Genomic DNA, 23,674 nt, shown 5'->3' on the forward strand with positions numbered 1-23,674 from the left:
AGCCTATACTTTACCTATACTAGCAATAAGTAGTATAGTACCTGTTGATAGTATAGGTAAAATTCTCCACATAGTTAAACATAAGGAAGGGTGAAGAGCAGCAGAACTACACACCTAAAATTACTTCTTTTAATTAAAACTTTGGAGTTTCCATGTGCTTAATACACTTCTTGATAAATTACCATATTTCAAATCTAGATGTGACTAGTAAAAACAGTATATGCTGATTAAACTATAAATAACTGGATAGGGAAAACGACCCAGGATCAGAGGAGATACAAATAGCTCAGATGGATTCATTTGTGTAACTTGAATTTTGAGAGGTTGGGTGCTCCTGTTATTGTTCAATAATCCCTGAGAAGTATTATAAAGATGTAGATGGAATAGGGAGTGACTTTTTGATAATTTCATGTGGCTTGGTTTTGCTGATACCAGACAACAGACGGCTTCACTTTGTTGTTGGGGATTTCATTAGGTTTAGCCTAAACTTTAGGAGCAGTCAGTCCTAAAGGCTATTGCATCCCATCTGTGCCTGTGCCTTCATATGTTTTAGTGCTTAGCTTCCCTACCTAGAATGTGATATTGGTTTGGCGATGCTTGATGGCTTCTCCATCAGAGAAGGTTATGAAGTTATCTTTTGCATTGTTAGTCAAAACTGAAATTCAATTTGCAGCAGCAAGGAGCAGAGTTCTCTAAGCTGTTCTCGAGAGTTTGACCATGACTATTTTCTTAGACCATGGCAAATGGACTAGCTAACAGGTTAGTGTAAACATTTTAATATATAATAAGGAGGTAATTAAATCAATTTTTCTTTTTCAAAGTAGTCAACTCTTATTGCAAACATCTGTCTGTTGTTTTGGGGATTCATTTTATTGACTGCTCTATGTGACGGTCCTGATTTTACCGGCTGAATCAATGAGCAATTGAGCAAACAATTTCCATTTATCTAGAGGCTTTCTTCTAGCTGTGAGGCTGTGTTTGCAAAAGTCAAATGGTTATGGCACTTGCTTTGTTAGACTTGTATTCGGTGCCTCAAAATGGAACTTGCATGTTTCAGGGCTGGATTTCAGAGTGGAAACCATAAGCTTCTTGCTTGTATAACCACATTCCAAGGTTAGTCTGAATAGCTGAGATAATGAATTTGGTCTTTGTGTATTCTTAAATAGATAGTTTTTCACATATGTGACTTTTTTTGCTACAATTGGATGCTTTCCTTGGGAGCTGCCTAATTCCAGGCTGCACAGTTTCTGCTTTGTTCTCTGCTTTCATGCCTTCGACAAGAATAACTTAACTAGATTTCAATATAGGAATTGTGGGCTGCTAAAGGACGTATTGTGTTACTGCTTAATGCTGTATAAGTTGATCAGTGGGTAATATAAAGTCTATGGTTTAGCTGTTTTATGATGAAAATATTATTTCAACGGAATATATGGTAAAGTCATTGAACAATGATCTTATTCTCAGAATGATGGCACAAGGTATTTTCCATTTACCAGAAATTAGTGGAGCTGCTCATTTTCTTCTTGCAGGCTTCAAAAATAAAGCTATTTTTAGGCTTTTCTGAGCAGTTGTGAATTTTTTTAACTGAAAAAATATCTTCTTTGTTTCCTTCTATTAGGACCAGCAGAGGTTCCCATGATGTCACCCAATGGATCCATTCCGCCTATTCATGTGCCTCCCGGTTATATCTCACAGGTATGCTTTTTTAAGATTTAAAATTATATAAAAGCAATGGCATGAATCCATTTAGGCAGGTCTACTTGGTATAAGTTAATTTTATAAATATTAATGAAAACAGTAATACATTTTCATATTCTGCCTCTTTACTGACAGTACACATACATTTGCACAACTGAGCGTACATGTGCACCTTCACACCCTGGTATGTATACCAGTTTTATTTATAACACTAGCAAAAGGTATGCATGGAGATTGAGCCTGTATAAATATGCAACTTCTTTCCCTTTGTTAGGTCATACTTTAAGTTTTAGTGTGACAGCTGGAAGGGGCAGGGGATGGTGGAAGCCAGAGGAGCCACTGTAGCTATAAAATATGCTGTTGATCCTCAGTATCTTCCCAGCAGAAATCCTGTGGTATATCCAGAACTGGGAGGGTTTGCTTTTTTTTTCAAGAATAAATATGATTTAATTATCAAGTTATGGAAAAAACTTTTCACTAATCTGTTTTGGAACTCTTGAACAGCTACTGCTTTTCTGTCTGCCCTTCCTTCCATCTTCTGCAAATCATAGACTCTTTTTGAAGGAATAAAAGAATAAAAGAAAACATAATGGTTGATGTAAGGCAGTATAGCTGTCAACAATACAATAAATCCAGCACCTTCATCACTTTCTTTGAGACCTGGACTGGACTGAAGACTTCATTTAAAGTATACAAAGTATTTAAAATATCATTACTGAATAGTGTAAGAACCTCTGATACATATTTTGACATCTTGTTAAGTAGAAAATAGATGATGTCCTGGAATCCCTTCCTCTTCCCAGGAAACATGTGAGCTTGTGTCATTCTGAAAAATTGTGGATGGCATCATACTTAAATCCCACAAAATACTGCAATTTCTTTGTGGTATTTTAACCTCTGAACAGACTGAAAACAAATACAGGGGACACTATGAGCCACCCTGGGAGGGAGAGCAGGTTAGCTGGTGGTCTAGCTTCTTCCTGCTCCCCAAGCATGCCAAGTTGAATGGTTGGGGTATGCTTTGAGGCCACATTTGTAGTTCTGCTGAATACTTAGTGCTTAATACTCCTCATGGGGTCGTCTAATTTAATAAGCTGACCCATATCATGCAAAGGAATGTTTTTAAAGATTTACGCTTCCTTTGAAATAAATTTAACACCTTTTTATTATTAAAAGGTTTATACTTCTCAACCCCTCTATTGAGATGAGTGCTTGGGGTGTAATTGAAATACTTTACAAACCAGAGTGATGGAAGTCTTTCAGTTGTATCTCTGTCTGAATCCAGTTCCTCTTTAATGCTTTTGGTCTGGTACCATTATAATTCCACTAAAGCCCTTAAGTAGTTTCTTAACCAAAAAATCCCCAACTAAAAACCCTCTTCTGAAAAAATTTTTCTGACAAGCTGGAATATGTTGTAACATACTCAATTTATAACTTTCATATGTTGTAAAGTTTTAGGTGAAAAGCACAGTGTTTTTAGGCAGCAGAATATGTGTTATGATGTCTGTCAAGTGAGCCTCTTGCCTTTCAGACAACTTTGTATTAAATAGCATTTGAAAGTGTGAGTAATCAAATTAGTTCTTATCGTAATAAACGTTTCTACCTTTTCTGATCTTGTTCTTGTCTACTACCTCAAAAGTTAAAATCTCTATGATAAACAATGAGAACAACTTAAATTCAGAATTGCAAGGGAAAGGCCATGAAGCAAATCAGTGCACTCAAAATGCATTTGATTTTTGTGTTTGATTTGTCCTTGAAGTGTGCATCTAAGAGTCAGGCAGACAGTAGGTGGCCCTACAGAGAAATAAAAGCAAGATATCTTTCTTTCCATTTTGTTATCCCAAGCCTGTTGGAGCTGCAGGTATTAGCCTCAAATATCACCATAGTTTATGTGGTGATTGCAACCCTGGATTAAAACAGTGCTTCGTTATCTCTTTGGTATTGTGAAAGTGATCAGCAAAAAAATGGCAGGAGGTTGCCTGCCTTGCAAGGTCAGGCCCATGGGAAGGAGAAGAAAAATAGTTAAACCCTGTTGCTAGATTTCGAGGACCATATTAGCAGTTATGACTAGAAGCTGGGTTTGTTGACGTTAAGATGTTCCCAATGATGAAGCTTAGCCAGGGTGGGGAAAAATCCAGGGAAATAATAGAAGACAAATACACACTATCAGTTCAGATCTTTCGTGCTATAGTTTTGCTTTCAAAGGGCAGTTCCATACAACCAGTTATTATACATTTCCTTTTCAGCAGACAAACCCCTTTGTACCTTTGGCAGATATGAGCTACCAGACCAGAGATCATGTCTCTGCCATTCTTTGTTGGCTAATAGTTCGATGTAAAAGAGAGAAAAAGTTCCTTGCCATGCTCTTGGTGAACAATACTACTACTGTACAAGTTGTGGAAGGTGGAATGGCTGTATTTAATGCATATGATGTCAACAATTCAAACAAAATGTTGAATGTTGAAAGAGAAGCTCCTATGACTTGTCAGGAGCCAGGCACAACCTGTTAATGCCCATTCCAGTTCCGAGCTGTGGACAGAGATGCTTCCCTGCTAAGTGGATCCTACAGGGTAGGCTGTGAGCTCACCCTTTGCTGAAATGTTCACTGGAGGTTTCTTGCAATCAGGATCTGTGGCCTGATGCCGCCTTCTGGCTTCCAGAGCACTCTAGCTCCCTGGTGTCAGCATAATTTGAAGATTAAAGGTCGTGATTTGAATGCTAAGCTATTATATTTGGGCCATCCTCATAGGTTGTTTCTGCTTTTCACAGTGTGTGTTTGGGAGAAGGGAAGGAGTATTTGGGGGTGTTCTAATGAGTAGAACTAGAAAAATTGAAGTGTCAAAAAGCACGATGATGAACTTGTTTGCTTAGGGCTATTGGCTGAGGACTGCTCTCTGAAATCTGGAGCCATTCCACTGAAGTTTGAGGAATTACTCATGTAGTTGGACATGAACACCTGGCATGGATCTCCACTTTTGATTTTATTTACAGAGTTGTTCATATGTGATCTTTGTTAGAGGTATTTTAAAGCTAAAGCCCTAATTTACTGCTTGGAGCATGAAGTATATATAGTGCTGATTAGACAGCTTTTGTCAGGAAGTAAAGTTGGGGTCATACAACTGAACTATACAACTCAAGCCATGGTCCTCCAGTTCAATATTCCTGTGTGAAGCACATAGCATGTGACAGAACTGAAGTTTAACTTCTAAAAAGAGGAAAGTCTTTAAATTGCATTGAAATTGGTAAAAAACATATCATATCCTCAGAAATCAGGATTTTGGTCTTTGGGTAGAGGATGTATCCAAGAGAGGTGTTTTTGTCCCAAACTGTTTAGCATATGCCTTTAGCCACAAAACTGGTTTTGCATGGCTTACTGCTCTCTGTGTGTTTTGTAGACTGTGACCAATCAAGTCATTCTTTTAACATGATGATCATCATAACACTCTGAATACAAGGAAGGTTGTGCTCATCTCGAGCAAACCATAAAGTGAGCATTGGTCTTGAAGATCTGTATCATCCTAGATTTGAAATACCCAACATTCTTGCCAGCATTATAGATGTTCAGCTGTTTAATTTCCAGGTTCAAGGTACAGATTTAATATTGGAGCTTGTATGTGATGGATGGCAAAGATAGTGATGCAAACTTGCCAGGGCTGCTGTGTTTGAACTGGCATCTTTAAGAAATTAAGTGAATAAATAAAATGTTGACATCCAAGTTCCTTGAGAGTGAGCTCATTCTGTTCTGTTTCTGGTACAGATTGATTTATGAATGAACTTTCAAACTAGTTTATATACTGGTTTTGGCCCACCAGTGGCCCTGCACCAGATGTCCTTGCAGAATCTGGCAAACTAAATGAAATAAGATTTTTTTTTATTTTGAAGTGGGAAGTTAATTGCATAATACCATATTACATCCATTCACTAAACGTGTGTGTTACAGAATGAGAGTGACTGTATTCCTTTAACTGTAAACTTACAAAATACAGGTGCGGTTTACCTGCGCAAAATTAATATGCCTGTGTAGTACTAAATGTCAGTGGAGAAAATGAGAAAACGTGGGGTAGTGATGTACCTTGAATATGGGAATTGTCTCTAGTTACACTGAGTTTTGATTGCTGCAGTGATACCCTTAATGTAAAGCAAATAACATTTAAAACGGTGTTCTCAAAATGTGGCAACTGACGGAGGAGGCAGTTTTATAGTGTATGAGTAATGTTTACTCAGATTCTCCTGAAAGATCATCTATCTACCTCACTCAGCAATTAAGCTCCCTAAAATACAGAAAAAAATACACTGAACTGTGCTATAAGAATATTCTTATTGAGGCAGCATGCCAGTCACACCTACAAAACACAAAAAATAACAGCAACAGACAATTTACCTAGTGACTGTATACAAAACAAAGTTTAGCTCTAGGTGCCAGAGGACAGGAGATCTTTCTTTTCTGTAAATATAAATTGCTAAAATTAGTAATACCAATCACTTTTAATATCCTAATTGCATCTGGAGACCTCAATAGGAATTGGGGTTTCATTGCAGCTTGACATTGAAGTAAAGGCAGTTTAAAAGACAATGTGTTTCCTGATTAATTTATGATCTTCATGACAAATAGTTTTAAGCAGATACAAAAAACTGCAGACTTCTTCTTTAAACAGAAAAGTTTGTCCTCTCTGCAAATTTATTTTATTTACATTAATGGGTCAAAACTAATTGCTCTGTCTTCGAACTGAAAGAGTGGCATCACCCAAAATGGCGCTACTACAGTGTACCCATTGCAAGTTCTATAAATCAAGAGATACCTACAAACTTAACCCATGATGGTTTTGTAGTTATCTAATGCATATGATAAATGATACATTGCATTGCCAATTTAATGGACTGTTAAGAACTGAATACCATATTTAAAGATTGTCTGTGATTGTAAGTTTAGGAGGAAAATGCCCTGCAGAATAGGGAAATGAAGTCGTAGGGTCTCCTGTATTTTTGCCTTCATTTGGAACATGGGCACATTAAGTAGCAGGAATGCTGTCAGCATCTGTGGCCTGGGAGGAAACAAATAAAAGATATTAGTCTCTTAGCTTTTTGCCAAAAGTCATGTGGAAGGCTGGTACATACTTTGAGTTGGAATAGATTATCATTTAGGTCCCTTCTAATTAAAATATTCTATTCTATCCCCTCATCTCTATCTTGTCTCTCACTACTGCTGATATTTTAGTCTCATCTAGCAGGATGATTTAATCAGAAAGGTCTTTGACAGGACTTCAGGCTTTTCTTGGTGCTCTCTAGAAGATATGTCAGGAAGAGGAATCTTTAAATATGGTTTACATTATGTGGTGCTACACTGCAAGCTTTTTGTCTACGTCTGTTCCTTAACGCATTTATCTTTCACCAGAGAACAAAATACACATGTAATCTGGTCTAGATGCACAGGTAAGAGCTTGTCTCCTCCTGGAAGGCTGAAGTTTTCTTTAGGCTTGGACTAGTTAAAGTCATAATGAAAACTTTTCACACCAGGATGTAGGAACTTGCTGTCTCAAATGAGAGCATGATCCAAGCCTCAGAGAGTTAAGTTGAGCACTTCTGTGCATCATCCTAAATAAGTAGTTTCGGTTTTCGAATATTTGCTGAATGGAAAAGGATTTTTCTCCAGGTTTCAGAGTGCAGGTTTGAGACCTGGTACCAGGATAAAGATGCTGTGGAGGTTGAACCAGTTGAAAACCAGTAACAGAGATGGGAGGCCAGAAAATGCAGCAGTTAAAATGATGTGAGAGTCTACATCTCTGAGTTTCAGTTGTCTTTAAGGACTCTGTCTTCAAAATGTAAAGCTAGCAGATGACAAATTGCTAGCTGAAGTTGTATATTTACAGGTTAGGATCAAGTATGCTAAACAGTTCCTAACCTGGTTATGCAGTGTAGGAAGAGATGCATTTTTTTCTTTATTTTCTTCTTTTTTTTTCTTTTTTTTTTCTTTTTTTAAATGTAAAATATCAGTTACAAAATAGTGAATTTACTTTCTATAGAAAATTTTCTTCTGTAGGAGGCCAGCCAATCCACAGAAGTTGTCCGTGTCAGTGGTTGCAGCCCATAGCTAACATGTGTATATTCATATAACCTAAGGACACACATGGACTAGGGAAGGAATTGGGTCAGCTAATACTAGTTAAATTTTATCCCATGCTAACTTGCTCAGCTGATACTTGAGGCAGCAGTGCTTGTGGCTATGGGCATTGCCACTTAGACAGGGCTCATCTCTCTGCCCTGAAGTCAGCAGAAACACTTGTGTGCCCATGCCAGTCCTTCACTTCAAGGTATATCAGCATTAGCAAACTTTAATTTGTGGTTTGGGCTAAGACACTGATGTGACAAGCATCGCTGGAGAATGGAGTTGTGTAGAAGGATCTCTTCTGCTGATGCTGTTATGGGGTGGAGTAGATAAGTACAGCTCAGGTTGCTGGTAAACAGTGGAGAATGGCAGCATCTTATTGCACATGCCCTTGATGCAGATTCACTTACTTCTTACAACACATTCATCATATATATTATTCCATTTGTGTGTCATCAGTCAGTGTAGGAAAAAAAAATAGATTTTTAACAGCCTTTTTGTTATACAAAACTAACTTACATTTCCTTCATGCTTTTCTACTTTATGCATGTCAATGCACAGAATCAAAGATAGTAATAGCTCTTACACAGTTGTATTTTAAAGTTCCAGAAATGGCAGAAGTTTTTTGACTAAGCTTCAAGAAAGGCTTGGCTCCTAAGCCTGGACTGAAATTTGGCTGATTGACTGTTCTCCAGAAATATAGCTCTGGAAAAATTATAAGCTGAAAAACATTTTTCAGCTTAAGCACATTTCCACCTTCCTACATCTGTTTTTACATGCTTTGACTGAGGCATTTGGGGCCAAGTTATGTATATTCCAGAGCCGATTTGCACGGACATATAGACTAGCTCTGTAGCAGAAAAACCTTCTGCCCTATGATTTGTCTTGAACAGATACCTGTTATGAACAGAGCAATTATTTTGAAAACATGCGTCAACACAACAGCTTCTTGCAGAGTACATGTCTCTGCACACACACAGCTTATCCACAAGAGCAGTGCCAGCTCATTTCCAAGTGTTACTAATTCCATGCTCACAGTTCTGTTAAAATTGGTGGTAGGAATTTTACGGGCAGAATGTAAGGTTGGTCCCAATGAGTACTCTTATTTTTGTGCTTTATGTTCCTTTTTTAATTGTCTTATTCCCTAAATACAGGTTATTTATTTTGTTTCTTACCCACATAGTTATCACTAGCAGTAGTAAGTCTCCTGGTGATTAATGTGGCTCTCCGAGTCTCCAAGAAAAGCCACATCACCACTATGATTACTTCTGCTGATACTAATTTTAGAAATGTTTATTAATAAACCTAAGGACCAACCATTTTCTAGTGGGAGAAGAAACAGTAAATACTGCTGCGTTAAAAATATGTTTGATTCAGATGCTGCATAATGTGCTCATTTCCCTGCCTTCTCTTCCAGGTGATAGAAGACAACACCGGTGTTCGGAGGGTGGTGGTAACCCCCCAGTCTCCAGAGTGTTACCCTCCTAGCTATCCTTCAGCCATCTCTCCAACTCATCACTTACCTCCATATCTGACGCACCATCCCCATTTTATTCACAACTCTCATACAGCATTTTATCCTCCTGTCACTGGACCTGGGGACATGCCACCACAGTTTTTCCCACAGCATCATCTTCCCCCAACAATATATGGAGAACAAGGTGAGCTGGAAGGAAGGTACTGGTGTTTCAGACCTGTGTTTAGCAAGTTTTAAGGGCTAATGAAATCAAGAGTAGAAATTGGAAAACTTGGCTTTCTCTGCATAGGTTGGGCCTCCTTCTTTAACATCCAGAACAGGGGGGTGTAGCCCTCCAGAGTGCAGCAATCCAGGGCAATTCTATGTTGTGACACTTAGGTTGCAGAAAACAAAATCCCACCAATTTTAGCTTAATTTGTAAATAAAGTGTGGAAAAAATGTCTCATCCCATCTCCAAACTAGGGACGTGAGTCATGACAGTTGCTCTTGCTGCATCATGATGCAACACTACAGAAAACCCAGAGATACGTGTGAGTCCTGGCTTGGGAATGAGGATGGATAGAGAAGGCTGAATCCAAACATGGCTTGCCACGGTAATTTCCAGTGGGAAAACCCTGATGCCACTTCCTGTTGGCTGTAATGTGTTTTCTGCCCCCCACCCATGGTTTTCCAAGAAACAACAGGCATTTTCTGTTTGTTATTCTGATTGAGGCTGTGCACTAAATCACTGAAAAGCATTGTCCCATACCAAAGGGTAGCATGGCAATTCTCATCAGGCCATGAGTAAATAATTGCAAGAAAAGGAGTGAAAGAGGCATATTTCTGTCTGAACTATGTGCTGTTGTGTCTCTGCCCCCCTGGAGAGAAGTCTTAGTGAAATCTGGAAGAGTGCAGTATCAAAAAAAAGTAATCTGCAAAGCCATATGAGATGTTTAATGTAAAAATCAGTTCAGGATTCATGGATTTACATTGATGCCAACCTACCTGGACTTAAGAACCTTTCTAAAGCATATATTTAACCCATATCACCAGAAAGAAGTTTTTGCTGGACTGGAAAGGAAAAGGCAGAAAGAGGAGGAAGTCTCTGTTGATGCTGCCTCTTGAAGTTTCTGTTGGCCAACAGACCAAATGAGGAATGAACCTTTACAGCTGACATTTAACTTCATTATACTGGGTGGGTAGGAAGTGGGTAGCTCAGGAAAACAGTAGGACTGTGTAGCCAACTACATAGGGAAGGGACTTTTCCCTTGGAAAGGGAACAGGACAGACTATTAGATAGCTTTACGAAGTCTTGCGTGCAAAAGTCTCGGTGTGCAAAGTGAACACAGAGCTTCTAGTTAAGTAAGTGTTGAATATTTCTGTAGCTTTGAGATACCAAGAAAGCAATTCAACTTAAAAATAGAACAAAAATCCTGGGTTGCTTTCCTAGAATGACCTATAGTTGTGACACTGAAACAGTTGAAGTGGTGAATATTGTACCAATGAGTATTAATCCACCATTTCCCAGTTGCTGTACAATGGCTTATGCTTTAAATAAAGGTTGAATTTATTTGCAGCATGCTGGTTTTAGGCAGCTGGTTGCTATGAGAATACAGATAGAATCATGTAGTTAGATAAGGAAAGACAAAGGCCAAGACTCACTGAAATAGCAAAGAAAATATGACTAGTTGAAACAGCTTGGAAACTTACAGTATACATGGCAGTTTCAGCCTACAAACAAGACTTCAAATGGCTGGATAGGATGTTTGCTTCAGAATTGTGTACAATAACTTCTGAGTGGATGTAGGAAAAAGAAAATACATGAAGTCTGTATCAAGTATCAATTGTTATTTTTCTAACAAAGGAAAAACTGTTGTTTTGGGCATTAATTTGTTCAAGCTCCAGACTCAAAGGGGAGTGAACTATGGAGAAAAGCAGAAAATGTTCTGATTCCTGAAATCTGACCTGCTTTGCGTTAGTCATTCTTCTAAGGGGGAAGTGGGGCTTGTATTTAAGTGTATCTGAAGTGTACATATTATATTTATAAAGTTTCTCAAGCTTTTGTTATACAGTTTTACTTACCCAAAGCTTCTACATCATCCTGAGCTTCTCTCCTCAGGGAGGCACAATTGACATGATTGTGAAATCTGTTTATATTGGGAAATTAAATTGCATGTAATCACTGATGGGAGCTTGAAACCAGGGCATCTCAGCTTATTCTGTCCAGTCAGGTGCTGGGGAAAAAACTGCTAAATTGCCGTGAACTTCTGAAGGCTTTTTCATAAATGGCAGTCTCCCTGGATCTTCGCTTGAAATCTGTGTCCTTTGAAACATGAATACTAAAAATAGGAAAAACTGTCACCCTAATTTCTGTATTTTACACATCCAAAGAATTATGGTGTCCTACCAGCAAAGGAGCATGCTTAAAAAATTGTCAATCCTTCAGAGAAGTTTCCTTAAAAAAAAAATTGGTTTGCTGTAAAATCTGGCAACAGGAAAATCTGGAGTTGTTTAATTGAGAGATGGTCAGGAATTTGAGTTTCTGAAAAAGAAAAAAAAAAACAGTGATTTTGCTGTTCTGAGTTAACATGGGTGAATTCTTCTGTTTCAGAAATCATACCACTATATGGGATGTCCAGCTATATTACCAGGGAAGATCAGTACAGCAAACCACAGCACAAAAAACTCAAAGACAGGCAGATTGATCGCCAAAACCGTCTGAATAGTCCTCCTTCATCCATCTACAAAACCCATATAGGCAGCTGCACAACTGTATATAATGGTTATGCAAAGAGTCACAATGGAGCAAGCGGTGGCGGGGGAGCTCCAGTAGTAAAGAAACCGGAACGCAGAGCAAGAAGCAGCCCAAAGTCAAATGAACAAGACCCACATGGTAAAGACAGTTTTATTTATTTTTAATTCCTTTTTATTGCACCTTTCCGGCTTATGACTGCCTGTATTTGGATTTAGTAACTAAGCCAAAAAACACTGCCACCCACACATAAAGACAGTGTTAATACAGTGTGAACTTAACTATAAACGTTGAGCTTACTGTACTATATTTGTTTTGTAAGATGAACTTGTTGCCTCCCCATCTTTCTTGACTACTCTCTGCTAGGTGCAGTGTCATTCTCTTTTTATCTATTGGACAGAAGTGTATTTTATGGCCAAGTTCTCAGTTTTATTTTGCATTTCATACCAGTGTTCTTGGCTCTTCACAAAAATCTTCACAGACAGTTGAGCTATAACCAAAACCTGACTACTAGATATTGCTACTTTGCATCTCCTGGGTAAATGTAGTAAGCTTATTGGAAACTTTAGAGATACGTGCTGAAAAAAACAAGATTATTTATGTGGAAGTTCAGTGCAAGCATGGTTAGTTGAAACAGAAGAATTTTGAGAAAAAATTGGTTAATCTTAGCCATTGGAATTAGTAGTCAAATAAGTCTGGTTTTGAAATAATGTCCTTCAACATTTTCAGAGGCATGCCATTTAAAAATTTGAAACTTTACAATAAAAAATTAAGTTATTCATCTAATTAAATTTCATTTATCATGACCCATTCTGTACATAGCCAGTTCTACCTGTATTTAGCTCAGTAACTTGTTATAATGTGTTAATACTTCTCAGCCTTTCTCTTCTCTGCCTGTCTCTTTGCTGACTGCTAAAACTGCTTCTTGCTGAGCAAACTTTTATGTAACAAGCAAGCTTAGGCCCAGCACATCTAGGTTATCTATAATGTGATGCACTTTGAAACCACTGTGTGAATTTATGTATACAACATAAAACGTAGGCTTTCTGTTACCTATATACTGTATTTATTTGGTGTGTACTTTTACTTGTGAGACCTGAGATAAATACTCATGAAAAGTAGCTTAATTGATAGCTGAAGGGGGAAAAATGCTGCTGGCATGGTAAGGAATGAGAGCTTTCAGCCGTGCTTTGGGGTCTTTAGAATTGGCAAGGAGCTGTATTTAGGAGTGCTTTCATCCAAGAAAATGAATCACTGCATTAGACTTCCTAATTATTTCTTGTCAGTCAGCTTATGCGACCTTTAATATTCTTATTTATGTTTAGCCATTTTTATTTTCTCTATTTTATGGTGGAATACATGAGGTGTTTGGGAGCACCTGCATGAAAGACCTGGAATAAAGTATAGTATAGGCTTAATAGCTGAACCGCTCAATAGAGCTTCAGTGGGTACTGAGTCAGCATGGATTAGATTTAATTTGAAAGCATCTAATTTGAGGGTTTCTTGCAACCTTTGTGTTTGTCTAATTTTTTTCTCTTGGGGTAGTCTGCCGTGCTCTAGCTGATAAGCGTGAGCGCTCTTAAAATGCCAAGACACTTGGTGAAGTCAGGGTAATGGCACATCCAGTCTGTCAGCCAGAGAACGCCTTAAAACTGGGAACAGCAAGTGACAAGAGTCTTCCCGCAAACCGTGGAAAAAGTTCATAAGAAGAGAAGGTGGAAATAGGCATCATCTGTCCCACTCTCCTGATAAATCCAGCTCACTTGTGTTTTAAGACTAGGTTCTGCATCTGCGCCCAAAGATGGCAGCCCATCCCATTGTCAGACTGTTCTACAGCAAATGCATGGCCAAAGCAGGAATAGGAGAATTTTCTTCATATTAAAAGAAACGAAAAATACTGTGGGCTCAAATTTGAGGTTTTTCACATCAAAGCCTGTTCCTATAGTCATACATGTATACCTATATGCATATTTCTGCAGAAAGGTTGTCAGAGAGGTTTTGTAAGGGCTCCCACCAGACAATGCCCTAAAATAAGTTCCTACTTGATATTTATTAGATCCTAATTGGACCCAGGACATTTTAACTTCTCTGTTTCTTCTTGAATTACTTGGGGTTTTATTGATTGATGCCTGGTATCATGGCCATACAGGTAAATTGGGGCAAGAGTTAAAAGCAGTCTGGGAACAGCTGATGATTTTTACTCATGTTGCTAAGATGACAGTGTGTTTAGAATAGCCAAGAAAAACAATGTGTTAGAAACAACAAGCAGCAAATACATTTAAACTTATGCATTCCATGGATGTGTATCAGTTCAAGCTTGCTAATAGTTAAAAAATGTACAGTGCTATGTGGCTGCTTCCAAAATTGCTGAATAGCCTGGAAAAATTATTTTATTTATATATATATATATATATATATATATATAGTGTATAAAATAGATAAGGAATAAGAGTATTTAGAAAACTTGTAAGACACGAGTAGGAATGTGTGATTTAGAGTAAACTGTAAAGTGACGCAGAACTAGAGGGTTTATTTGCCTGCATTTCTTAGTTGGGATTGTGATGTGTTTTATAGTATATCATTTCATATCTGGTTGGGGTTTGTGTGTGTGCGTAATAGTAGCTGGCATGCTTACTTTAGGTGGTTGGATGTCAGAGCAATCCAGTGTGCCAGCTCCTGACAAGCGGCTGTCACTGAAACAGTCATGTTGCTGCGCTGCCTGCCAGGGAGCGGGCTTTGGGAGCCCTCTACACAGCCGGGGCAGGCACTTGCACAGCCTGAGTTTTGGATTGGGCTTTTCGGAAGCAAAGCATTGGAAGCTGCCTTCGTGCTGGGAGCATGGGTAGGAGCTTGCCACTGACAGATGGCGTCTCGCCCAGTACTAGGTGTGCACTGGCAGTCCCAGCCACTCCAGAGCCAACGCTTTGAAAGGCAATTTGAATGTCTGTTTTAATCGGTGAAGGAACATGATCTGCACAGTGTGATGGGGAAGTAGAAGACAGGCATTTCTTTCCTTGGATCTGCTACCCCTGTATTTAAGCAAATGCTTGTCCTGCTTCTTGTTTCTTGGTAGTAATTTATTTGAGAGGTGTGTTGCTCCTTACTGAGCACCGTTTTGACAGAGTACTGTAACATTAATATTGAAGAAAATGTCCTGTGTACAATGCAAGGACAACTACACTTTTTTCTGTGAAAAGGTTTGGTGTAAATCAAAGGGCATGAGATATTTATACACTCATTGCATGTACTATCTCCATGACATTTCAGTAAGTAGTCAACGAAAATTCTGCCATATGTCAATAACTTACTGTCTCCTTCCAATATTAAAAAAACCCAGGGGTTTCTTGAAAAGCTGATTCAGCACTGATGTAATAAATGGGGTGGTAGCATCATCCACAGTACTAAAATAAAGGACTCAACATAGAAAGGACATGGTACTGTTAGAACAAGTCCAGAGGAGGGCCACGAGGATGATCAGGGGACTGGAGCACCTCCCATATGAAGACAGGCTGAGAAAGTTGGGGCTGTTCAGCCTGGAGAAGAGAAGGCTGCGTGGAGACCTCATAGCAGCCTTCCAGTATCTGAAGGGGGCCTACAGGGATGCTGGGGAAGGACTCTTCATTAGGGACTGTAGTGATAGGACAAGGGGTAACGGGTTAAAACTTAAACAGCAGAGGTTTAGACTGGATATAAGGAAGAAATTCTTTACTGTGAGGGTAGTGAGGTACTGGAATGGGTTGCCCAGGGAGGCAGTGAATGCTCCATCCCTGGCAGTGTTCAAGACCAGGTTGGATGAAGCCTTGGGTGATATGGTTTAGTGTGAGGTGTCCCTGCCCATGGCAGGGGGGTTGGAACTAGATGATCTTGAGGTCCTTTCCAACCCTAACTATTCTATGATTCTATGACTCTAGAGTACTCTTGGTTCTATCACCTCTTTAGTTGCGTATTCAGCATGTGCTCCTCTATGCTACTCTGTGCTATGTACAGTGCAATGGTAAAAATACATTGGTGGTTCTATTACACTGGCCCTATAACATAGCATCACAACCTCTTTTTTGTAGGGAAATTAGAGTTTCATTGTGGGGATATAAGTGCAATTCCTCTACCCTTTTTCATTGCCAGAATTGTGTCTTTATACTGGGAGGCACTCTTGTAAATAAAGATTTTTAGTTATGTTGGATGCTGGAAATAGATATTTTAAGGCAAAAAAAGAAAAACTGATGTCTTATAATTGTCTGAAAAGTTAGCAACTATTCTAAGTGCCTCTTGTGATAGGATGGGTGACATCTTGTACAGGCTGAAAACTTGGAAGTATGATGTAGGGATTCTGATTTAAAATTGCATACAGTAGCTCTTCTGCAGAGCTGTTTTAAAAACTGAATGGGAGAGGAGGGAGCCAGGTTAATTTTTATTTTATTTTAATGAAGGAGCCTTGCCATGTAAAAAGAGCTGTAAGAGGAAATCCTGTCCCATTCATGTTGTCCTTTATGAATTTCAGTCTGAGTCACTTCCTTCTTATGCGCTCAGTGGTTCACTTCTTGGTCATATAGTGATCTGGTAGTTTGAGATGTTTTGTGTGTGGCTGCAAGTACTGTGGGAACATAAGCAGTTTTGAGCATTCTTACAATACTTTTGCTAATAAAACATCTTTTTTCCTTCAAATGAGATAAAATCTGTTTTTTTCGTGTTTTTTTTTTTTTTAATTCTCATTGAAGTTTGAAGAACTCAAGATAGCCAAAACGAAAACACTTGAAATGGGTAAAAGTAGAAGGCAGCAGATGGATTGTTATGTGCATCCTGTCCAGCAGCTGGGTGGGTGCTGGGAACTGGGTGTCAGAATAAATAGACCTAGCATGGGTAGGGAGGCAGTGCTGCGGGGTCACATGCAACTTTATGTAAACGTTCCATGAAGAATGAGTTTTTTTTCATGGTGATTTGAGAAGATTTGTCCCTACTGGATCAGAGCAGAGCACCATTTAGCTCAGTGGTCTCTTTTCAGCAGGTGATGGAGATGCTGCTGGGAGGACAGCCTGCAAGCCCAGCCCTGCTCCCTGCTCCAGGCCGCTGGGCACGATAGAGGATTTAGTTGGGCCAAGTCCTTTGTAGACCTGTTGTCTGCAAACTTGTCTAACTCTTGTTTTGAAACGCACACTTGCTTTTCTGATCTGCAAAACCAGGAAAGCTGACTTGGTGTCCGCTTTCCTTCTCTGAGCAGCTGGTTCCTTGGATGTGGCATTGGCATTCTTTACAAATGGAGAAGGGAGAAAAAGGGATTAGAATGATTTAATACTTTGAAGAGTTGCTGTAGACTATACATAGATCATAAACTTTTGTAGTACTATTGTCACATGTGTACAACCAGCTTAAAAACTCAAAGATGTTGCTTTTCTGATCTTGTGCACTGAAGCAGCCTTCAGGTACTCCCAGAAGTGAAAACCATTGCTTTGTATTCCTGCCTGCATTGCTGATAGATGTTTCTCAGATGATGTGGCTAGCTCTGTGTGCTCACTTCTTTGAGGTGAAAGGTTCAAGAACACATGGAAAATTGGCATAGCACAGGACATTCTAACTATGGTGCTTTTAATTTAAAAACATTTTAAATGTATTGAGCCTTCCAAAGCAGCAGTTCTGAAATGAGGAAGTAAATCTGACTGGTATGGCTAGCCTGAGCTGATGTTGCCAAGAACTGGTACCAGCAAGTATCCCTGAGCTGTGTGAGGTTTTGCTCTGCAGGCTGATGCTACATGACACAGAGTAGGTGACAATGTATGAAAAAATAGAGCCGACACTTTCTTGATACGACCCTATCCTGCTATCTCCCTCTTTCTCTCTCTATTTTTATAACATTTAAATACATTCAGGAAAAAGAGAGGGGAGCTCTATTTTTACTTTTCAATTGAATCAAGTTGGTTTGTTGGTTTTGTTGGGGTGTTTTTGTTGGTTTTGGGTTTTGGTGGGTTTTTTTTGGGTTTTTTTTTGTGTTGTGTTTTTTTTTGCTTTTTTTTTTGGGGGGGGGTTCTTTGTTTGTTTTTTTAATCCAGAGTGTGTGAATTAAAGGGAAATTGAGGGAGCTGTGATTCAATGCAGACAGGAACCAGGCAAAGTTCCTCTACTTACTCATCTTAGATCCTGTCAATTCTTCTCTATTTTGGTCCTGAATCTGTTTTGAGAGCTTATTGGGTCATATATTATGTATGTATGTACATTTTATCCTATAGATTTAAAAGCTTAAAAGACTGATATCATCACTTCTGGTGCATGTGTGCAGAGAAGCTGAGAAACAAAATCTTACGTGTTCTTTTAGCGATGTACTGATGATTTGGTACATATTAATAAACACCTGTGTTATACTGATTCAGAAATTTTCGGTGGACAAAATTTATTGTAAATGGTTCTGCTGACCTACAAAATAGCCCTGTGCAAGTGCAGCTTCCCTGGTTTCCCAAGGAATGTATTTGCTTCTATTTAACATTATTGTCTCCTGAACACAACCCATCAAAACTGTCACACTGATTTTATTAGGAACATGGAAAAAACACTCTGAACGCTAAAATACATCTCTCAGGGTATGTGAATTTTAGTATTCTACCAAGTAATGTGAAAAATTTTTAATGGAAACAGAGATGTGTTGAATCTTGTGAGTATAGATCAGCATCATGTATGAAATCTAAATAGTCTTACTATTGCTACTGCATTTTTAGTAGTTTTAGGAAATAATACTACTGGGCTTGGTTGTTTAGTTTTATATCTGATTAGAGATATATATTGTGTGTGTGCATGCTCTTTTTTTTTTCTAAAGTTTTAATAAGTGAAAGGAAATAAGATGCATTAATTAAGGCACGAGTCTGAACTTGAGAAACCACAGTTAATTTGTGACACCAGGGAATTTCCAGTGTGATATTCTCGTGTCTTGACCTTATCTCTCACATCATGACTGAGCTTGTGGGTTTTTTTGTTTCTATGTGGAGATATGCCTTCTTCTTAAACATTCTTTATCTTTTGTATTTTCTCTAAAGTAGGAGGCTGTGAAATTGCTCATCCAGGCAGAAAACAAAATGGCTATGAGGGCACATAGATTCTTTACCAAAGAGTATTTAATTGTCACATAAAGTTACCATTTAAGTGAGCTCTATATAGACTGATTAATATATTAGCAAAATACTGACATTATGTAGGGTTCAGTCGAAGTCCATTCCCAAGGTCATGTCAATCTGTATGCATGCAAGAATTTATTCAGATCAGGCTTAATTTATGACTTCTCTTCAGCAAAAAGATTTACTAAAATGTTTGTCCAGCGTCACCGAGAAAAACAGTGTTGAGGGAGAAAAACAAACCTCAGTTTCCTCTGCTGTCTTGAAACTTGACTTGCATCATAGGGCTTCGATGGAGAAAGGTAGAAGCTAAATATCTTGAGTTTTGCTGAAAAGCAACTCATGCCCAGTACTAATGTATTCTTTCCCTCAGCCATTGCTTTGCCCAGCTCCAAACCCATCAGTGTTTTGCTCTGAGGTGCCTGTGGGTCATTCCTTTTAGTGCATCTTGACCAACTCTTTCCTAGACATCCTCTGTGTGCAAAATAATTTCCAAGAGTTTATAGCCTTTGAAATCTTGCCTGAATGTTGGAATGTCACTATCATGGCGGTGTTCTCCTGCTGTATCCATTCTACAGGAGCAAAACTGAAGTTTGTGGGAAGCATGAATATCTTGGCTGTCCTACCTACTTTCACACCATGTTGGTTCATTCTGTCTGTTTTTTGCTTTTGTAGCAGAGTCCTGCAAGCTGGGGCAGGGAGAGAGGGGGCAGTCACACTCTATACATATATGTACTTCTCTTGAAAGAGCCAGCTTCATAACATAGGCACCAGAAGTTAAGATATTTTCTTCATCAACTAAATGGGAGCATCACCTCTTTAGGTGCACAATATTCTCCCATCTTCAATATCAGCTACTTTTAAATGAGTCAAACTTGGTTATATCCAGACTTTTTGTAACTGGAAATGTGAACATCAGGGTAGCCGTGGATACATGTGATCCAGCATGGTTATAAGCTATTCTGAGAGTTAGTCTCTTGGGCACCCAAAGCTCTGAGGCATAAAGGGGCAGAATGGGTGACCACAATTCTGGTGACATTGTTCTGTCTTGTCACAAGAGCTCAGACAAAATAAACCTTGGTTGAAGCTCCTTAAACTTCGTAAGTGTGCCAGGCTGCTAGAAACGCAGCTCAAAGTCCACATGGGAAAGCGTAGGGCATATCTAGTAAGGAGTGGAAAGATCTGTATCCGGGACTCTCCTTTGACCTTATTGGTAACTTACAAACACTTTTGACAGTGGCTGGAGTTTTTCCCCCAAGGCTTTTTTTCACAATCCTGATGAACCCCTATATAGACTGATACACTTTTCCTCATCTGCTTTCATTCCTCCCTTGTCTCATTTTGCCGGCAGGACCTCCTTGGCAGGGGTTGCTGGATAAGTTATCTGCTCCCTGATTTATCAGGAAGTCAGTGCTAAATGACGTAAGGCACAACCTGTTCCCCCAGAGGATCTTCATATGATCTCAAGAATTTGCAGCTCCTGCTGCAACTGACAGTCAAATCCAGAAGACAGAAATCTGAGTCTTTTTTCTATCAGTTTATGTAATTTATAGATATCCAACCAACAGAAAAAAACCCCAATATATTAAGTACATTTTCTTCCTGCTCAATTGCTCAGTGATTAAATATCTGTGCTGGGGAGAAGAGTTACACAAAGGTCTCAGAGCTTCAGAGCAAGATAAACAGTGTATTCTCACCAGTTAAGAGGAGATAACGTGGACCACCAACAAAGGAAGGGAACTGTGCTTCCCTTATTTGGCAATGTCTGGGACATTGAGCCAAAAGGGAGAGAGGGCATTTATAGGGAAGAGGTAGAAGAACATTTCCTCCCTCTGGAGTATAAAAAATAAAATACCTTTAAGTGTAATAATTCAGTGAACAACCTCGATTTGTATTCCCAGATGTTCCGAACAACGTCAATCTGTATATTCATCTGGATTTGCAAAGGCGGTGAAATGAAACTTTGTGTCCCACTGAAGTTAATGTAATTTGTTTATCTAACTCTTTTTAGCTGTGCTTCAAAACCCATCAGTTAGTTTTCCTTTTCTAAGGAAGGCTGGATTTTATTTCAAAAGTTTTTGTGAACTTCACTCTATTTTCTTTTTTGGAGTTTTTTCTGGAATTTGGGTTGAAGTGGTATTTTTTGTTTGGGTTCCCCTCCCCCCCCCCCCCCCCCCCCCCCCCATTTGGTTTGGGTTTGGGGGTTTTTTTGTTTGTTTGGAGGGTTTTGTGTGTGTGTTTTGGGGTTTTATGTTTTCTTCTTTAGGGAGCTGTGCTCAGAGGCAGCTGCTTTGATTTACTGTGATTCATGTGACTTTTGCCTGTATTTCATCTTGGCAATGAAATCCAGATTGAGCTGAAATTCCTGTAGCTTTGCTGAAGCCTTCCCAGCAAGCTGTAATCAGGTGGATATTTCTGCAAACTATTTTAAATGTTTGGAAAGATTCTCAGTGGCAAAACTGGTTGTGCAAATATCCAGATTGTATTTTTCCCTTGTCCCATATGGGGCTGCTAATTGCACAGAGAGATTTTCCAGCTCACTAGTAGTGAATTGGTACAGACATGATAGGTCAGGGTTGTTTTTTTTAACATTCTTGGCATTTCACAGGCATGGGTGGGCGCTGATAACATCAGGTCAGCCTCTTCTTACTTTCATGTTGTAGGAATTTAGCACCTGATATTTGTTAAATGTTCTGTTTAATATAATTCTAGCTCATATACAGTTTGTTATTCAGATTTGACTGCAAAAGAGGTTAGGTTGGAATTAGTAGAGTAAATTGATTGCTGTCTGTCACGAGGGAAAGAAGTTATTTCTGTTCTGCTATCAGTTTATAGGTGTTTGAGTTGGTTTAAAGAGTGGGTTGGAAGCTCTTAGTCTTCCCCATCTCTGAGTGGAAAGAAAAAATGTTCCTTGATTTCCTGGATTACTGTCATCTCCTCCACCAGTCATTGCAATCTGATTATCTCATAGTTTTCATCTGGAAAGAAGAGGTCAATAATTTGCATTGCTAACAAAAAAGCTAGGTTGGGGTTCATTCAGAAAATGTTGTGACTCTGCAGTCATCCAGTAGGTTGACACTGGAAAATCCATAATACTGTTGTAGCACACTCAGTGGCTTTAAAAGGTTCATTGCCGAAGAGGTTGTTAATTTTGGCTGAGGAGCTCTGTTTAATCCCAGCTGAGTCTGGAGGTCCTATGGAGTCTGTTTTGGCTCTGCTGTCTGATTGTTTTTCTGTGCAAATATGCAATTTTGCAGGTTATTTTGATAGGTTTGTGTTTGATCAGGAAAATGCTGTTATTGTGTATAATGGACAGATTAACAAAGGCCATTTTATTGGCCATTTTTTGTGTGTTCATAATTTTGAAGGTCAAGATAAAGTAAGTTTTATTTGGGTTCAGAACTGATGCAGTTGTCTGCCTGTACTGGAGATAATACTTCAGAGAAAATTATTTCCAGTCATCATGGGACAGCAGTCACCCGAGACTGGTGACACTGGAGCCTTGTCAAATTCTGTGTTTGATAGGGATTGTGCTTTCCACCTCAGCTCTTGGAGGGTGTGAGGGTCACCTGTGCCATGGGAGGATCTGCTGTGTCTGTCTCAGGAGTGACACCAAAGAGTGATGGAGACAAAAGCATGCCCATGCTGGCTGCTGCTTCTCAGGCTGGTGGTGAGATGCAGTGGAGCCATCAGTGACCCAGTCAGGAAGAGAAGACTGATTTTTGTTACTGTCAAACTGGTGCTTTTCATCAGTGTAAGGAGAAGTTGTGAGACTTTCACTGTTCATATTCGTAGTGCTCAGGCTCTCACTTTGCCTAGCAGCTGGGATTCAGTTGCCATGATTGAAGGGAGCGTTTCTTTCCAAGAGGAACTCCTGCCTCTGTAAATGCCAGATAATGACGTTTCACAGCTGGCATCAGATATCCTTTTGAGTCGCTGTTGAGGCCTTTTACATTTTAAGAAGTGTGGGTTTCTTGGCTGCCCAGTTGGGCGTCCCTTCCCTCCTGCCTTGGGCTGGAGAAACCGTTAGGGCTTTTATGACTGTATCACTTATGACAGCCTGGAGTAATAATAATAGTAAGGTGGTGATCTTTGTGAAAGGTACTTCTCCTTTTGGATGATCAGACTGAGAGGGCTGACAGAGCCTGCCACGTCAGGTTGTACCCTGGCTCTTGAATACTAACGAAGGCTGGACAGGCGATCACAAGGAATGAGGAGAACCAAGAAAGGGGGAAGATGAAGCAATACAAAAATAAATGAAAGAAATTAAGAGTAAGGCATCCCAATTATCATAGAAAATTGAGACAGTTTTGAAGAACTTCATTGTGTCTATGAAAAGATTAGTGTCTACTGGCAAAGTTTTTAGTGGGAATGAAGCATCAGACTTTCATCTGGAAAGGGAGTCAGGAGCTCCAGAAGAATTTTAGGGGAGGGCCTTTCTGTCTCCTTGTCAAATAAAAAATTCTTATTGTTAGAAATGAAAGGCTCTAATGACACGAGAATAGGTAGAAAGCTGTTTTGTAAAGTTATGTATGCAAGCAAATCAAAAATGATAGACAAAAGACAGTCAAGAA

The 23,674-nt window shown here is 39.2% G+C and overlaps 1 protein-coding gene across 1 annotated transcript in view; it reads left to right on the plus strand.

The window, feature by feature from the left end:
• Positions 1–23,674, plus strand: part of FNDC3B (fibronectin type III domain containing 3B) — a 204,490-nt gene that overhangs the window by 97,506 nt on the left and 83,310 nt on the right. Inside the window, exons 4-6 of the mRNA XM_034063887.1 lie at positions 1,619–1,695; positions 9,219–9,462; positions 11,869–12,150. Of these exons, the coding sequence (XP_033919778.1) occupies positions 1,619–1,695; positions 9,219–9,462; positions 11,869–12,150 (603 nt within the window). The remainder of the gene's footprint in view (positions 1–1,618; positions 1,696–9,218; positions 9,463–11,868; positions 12,151–23,674) is intronic.

The sequence above is a fragment of the Melopsittacus undulatus genome, chromosome 6, assembly GCF_012275295.1.
Source record: "Melopsittacus undulatus isolate bMelUnd1 chromosome 6, bMelUnd1.mat.Z, whole genome shotgun sequence".
In the NCBI taxonomy this organism is placed as follows: domain Eukaryota; kingdom Metazoa; phylum Chordata; class Aves; order Psittaciformes; family Psittaculidae; genus Melopsittacus; species Melopsittacus undulatus.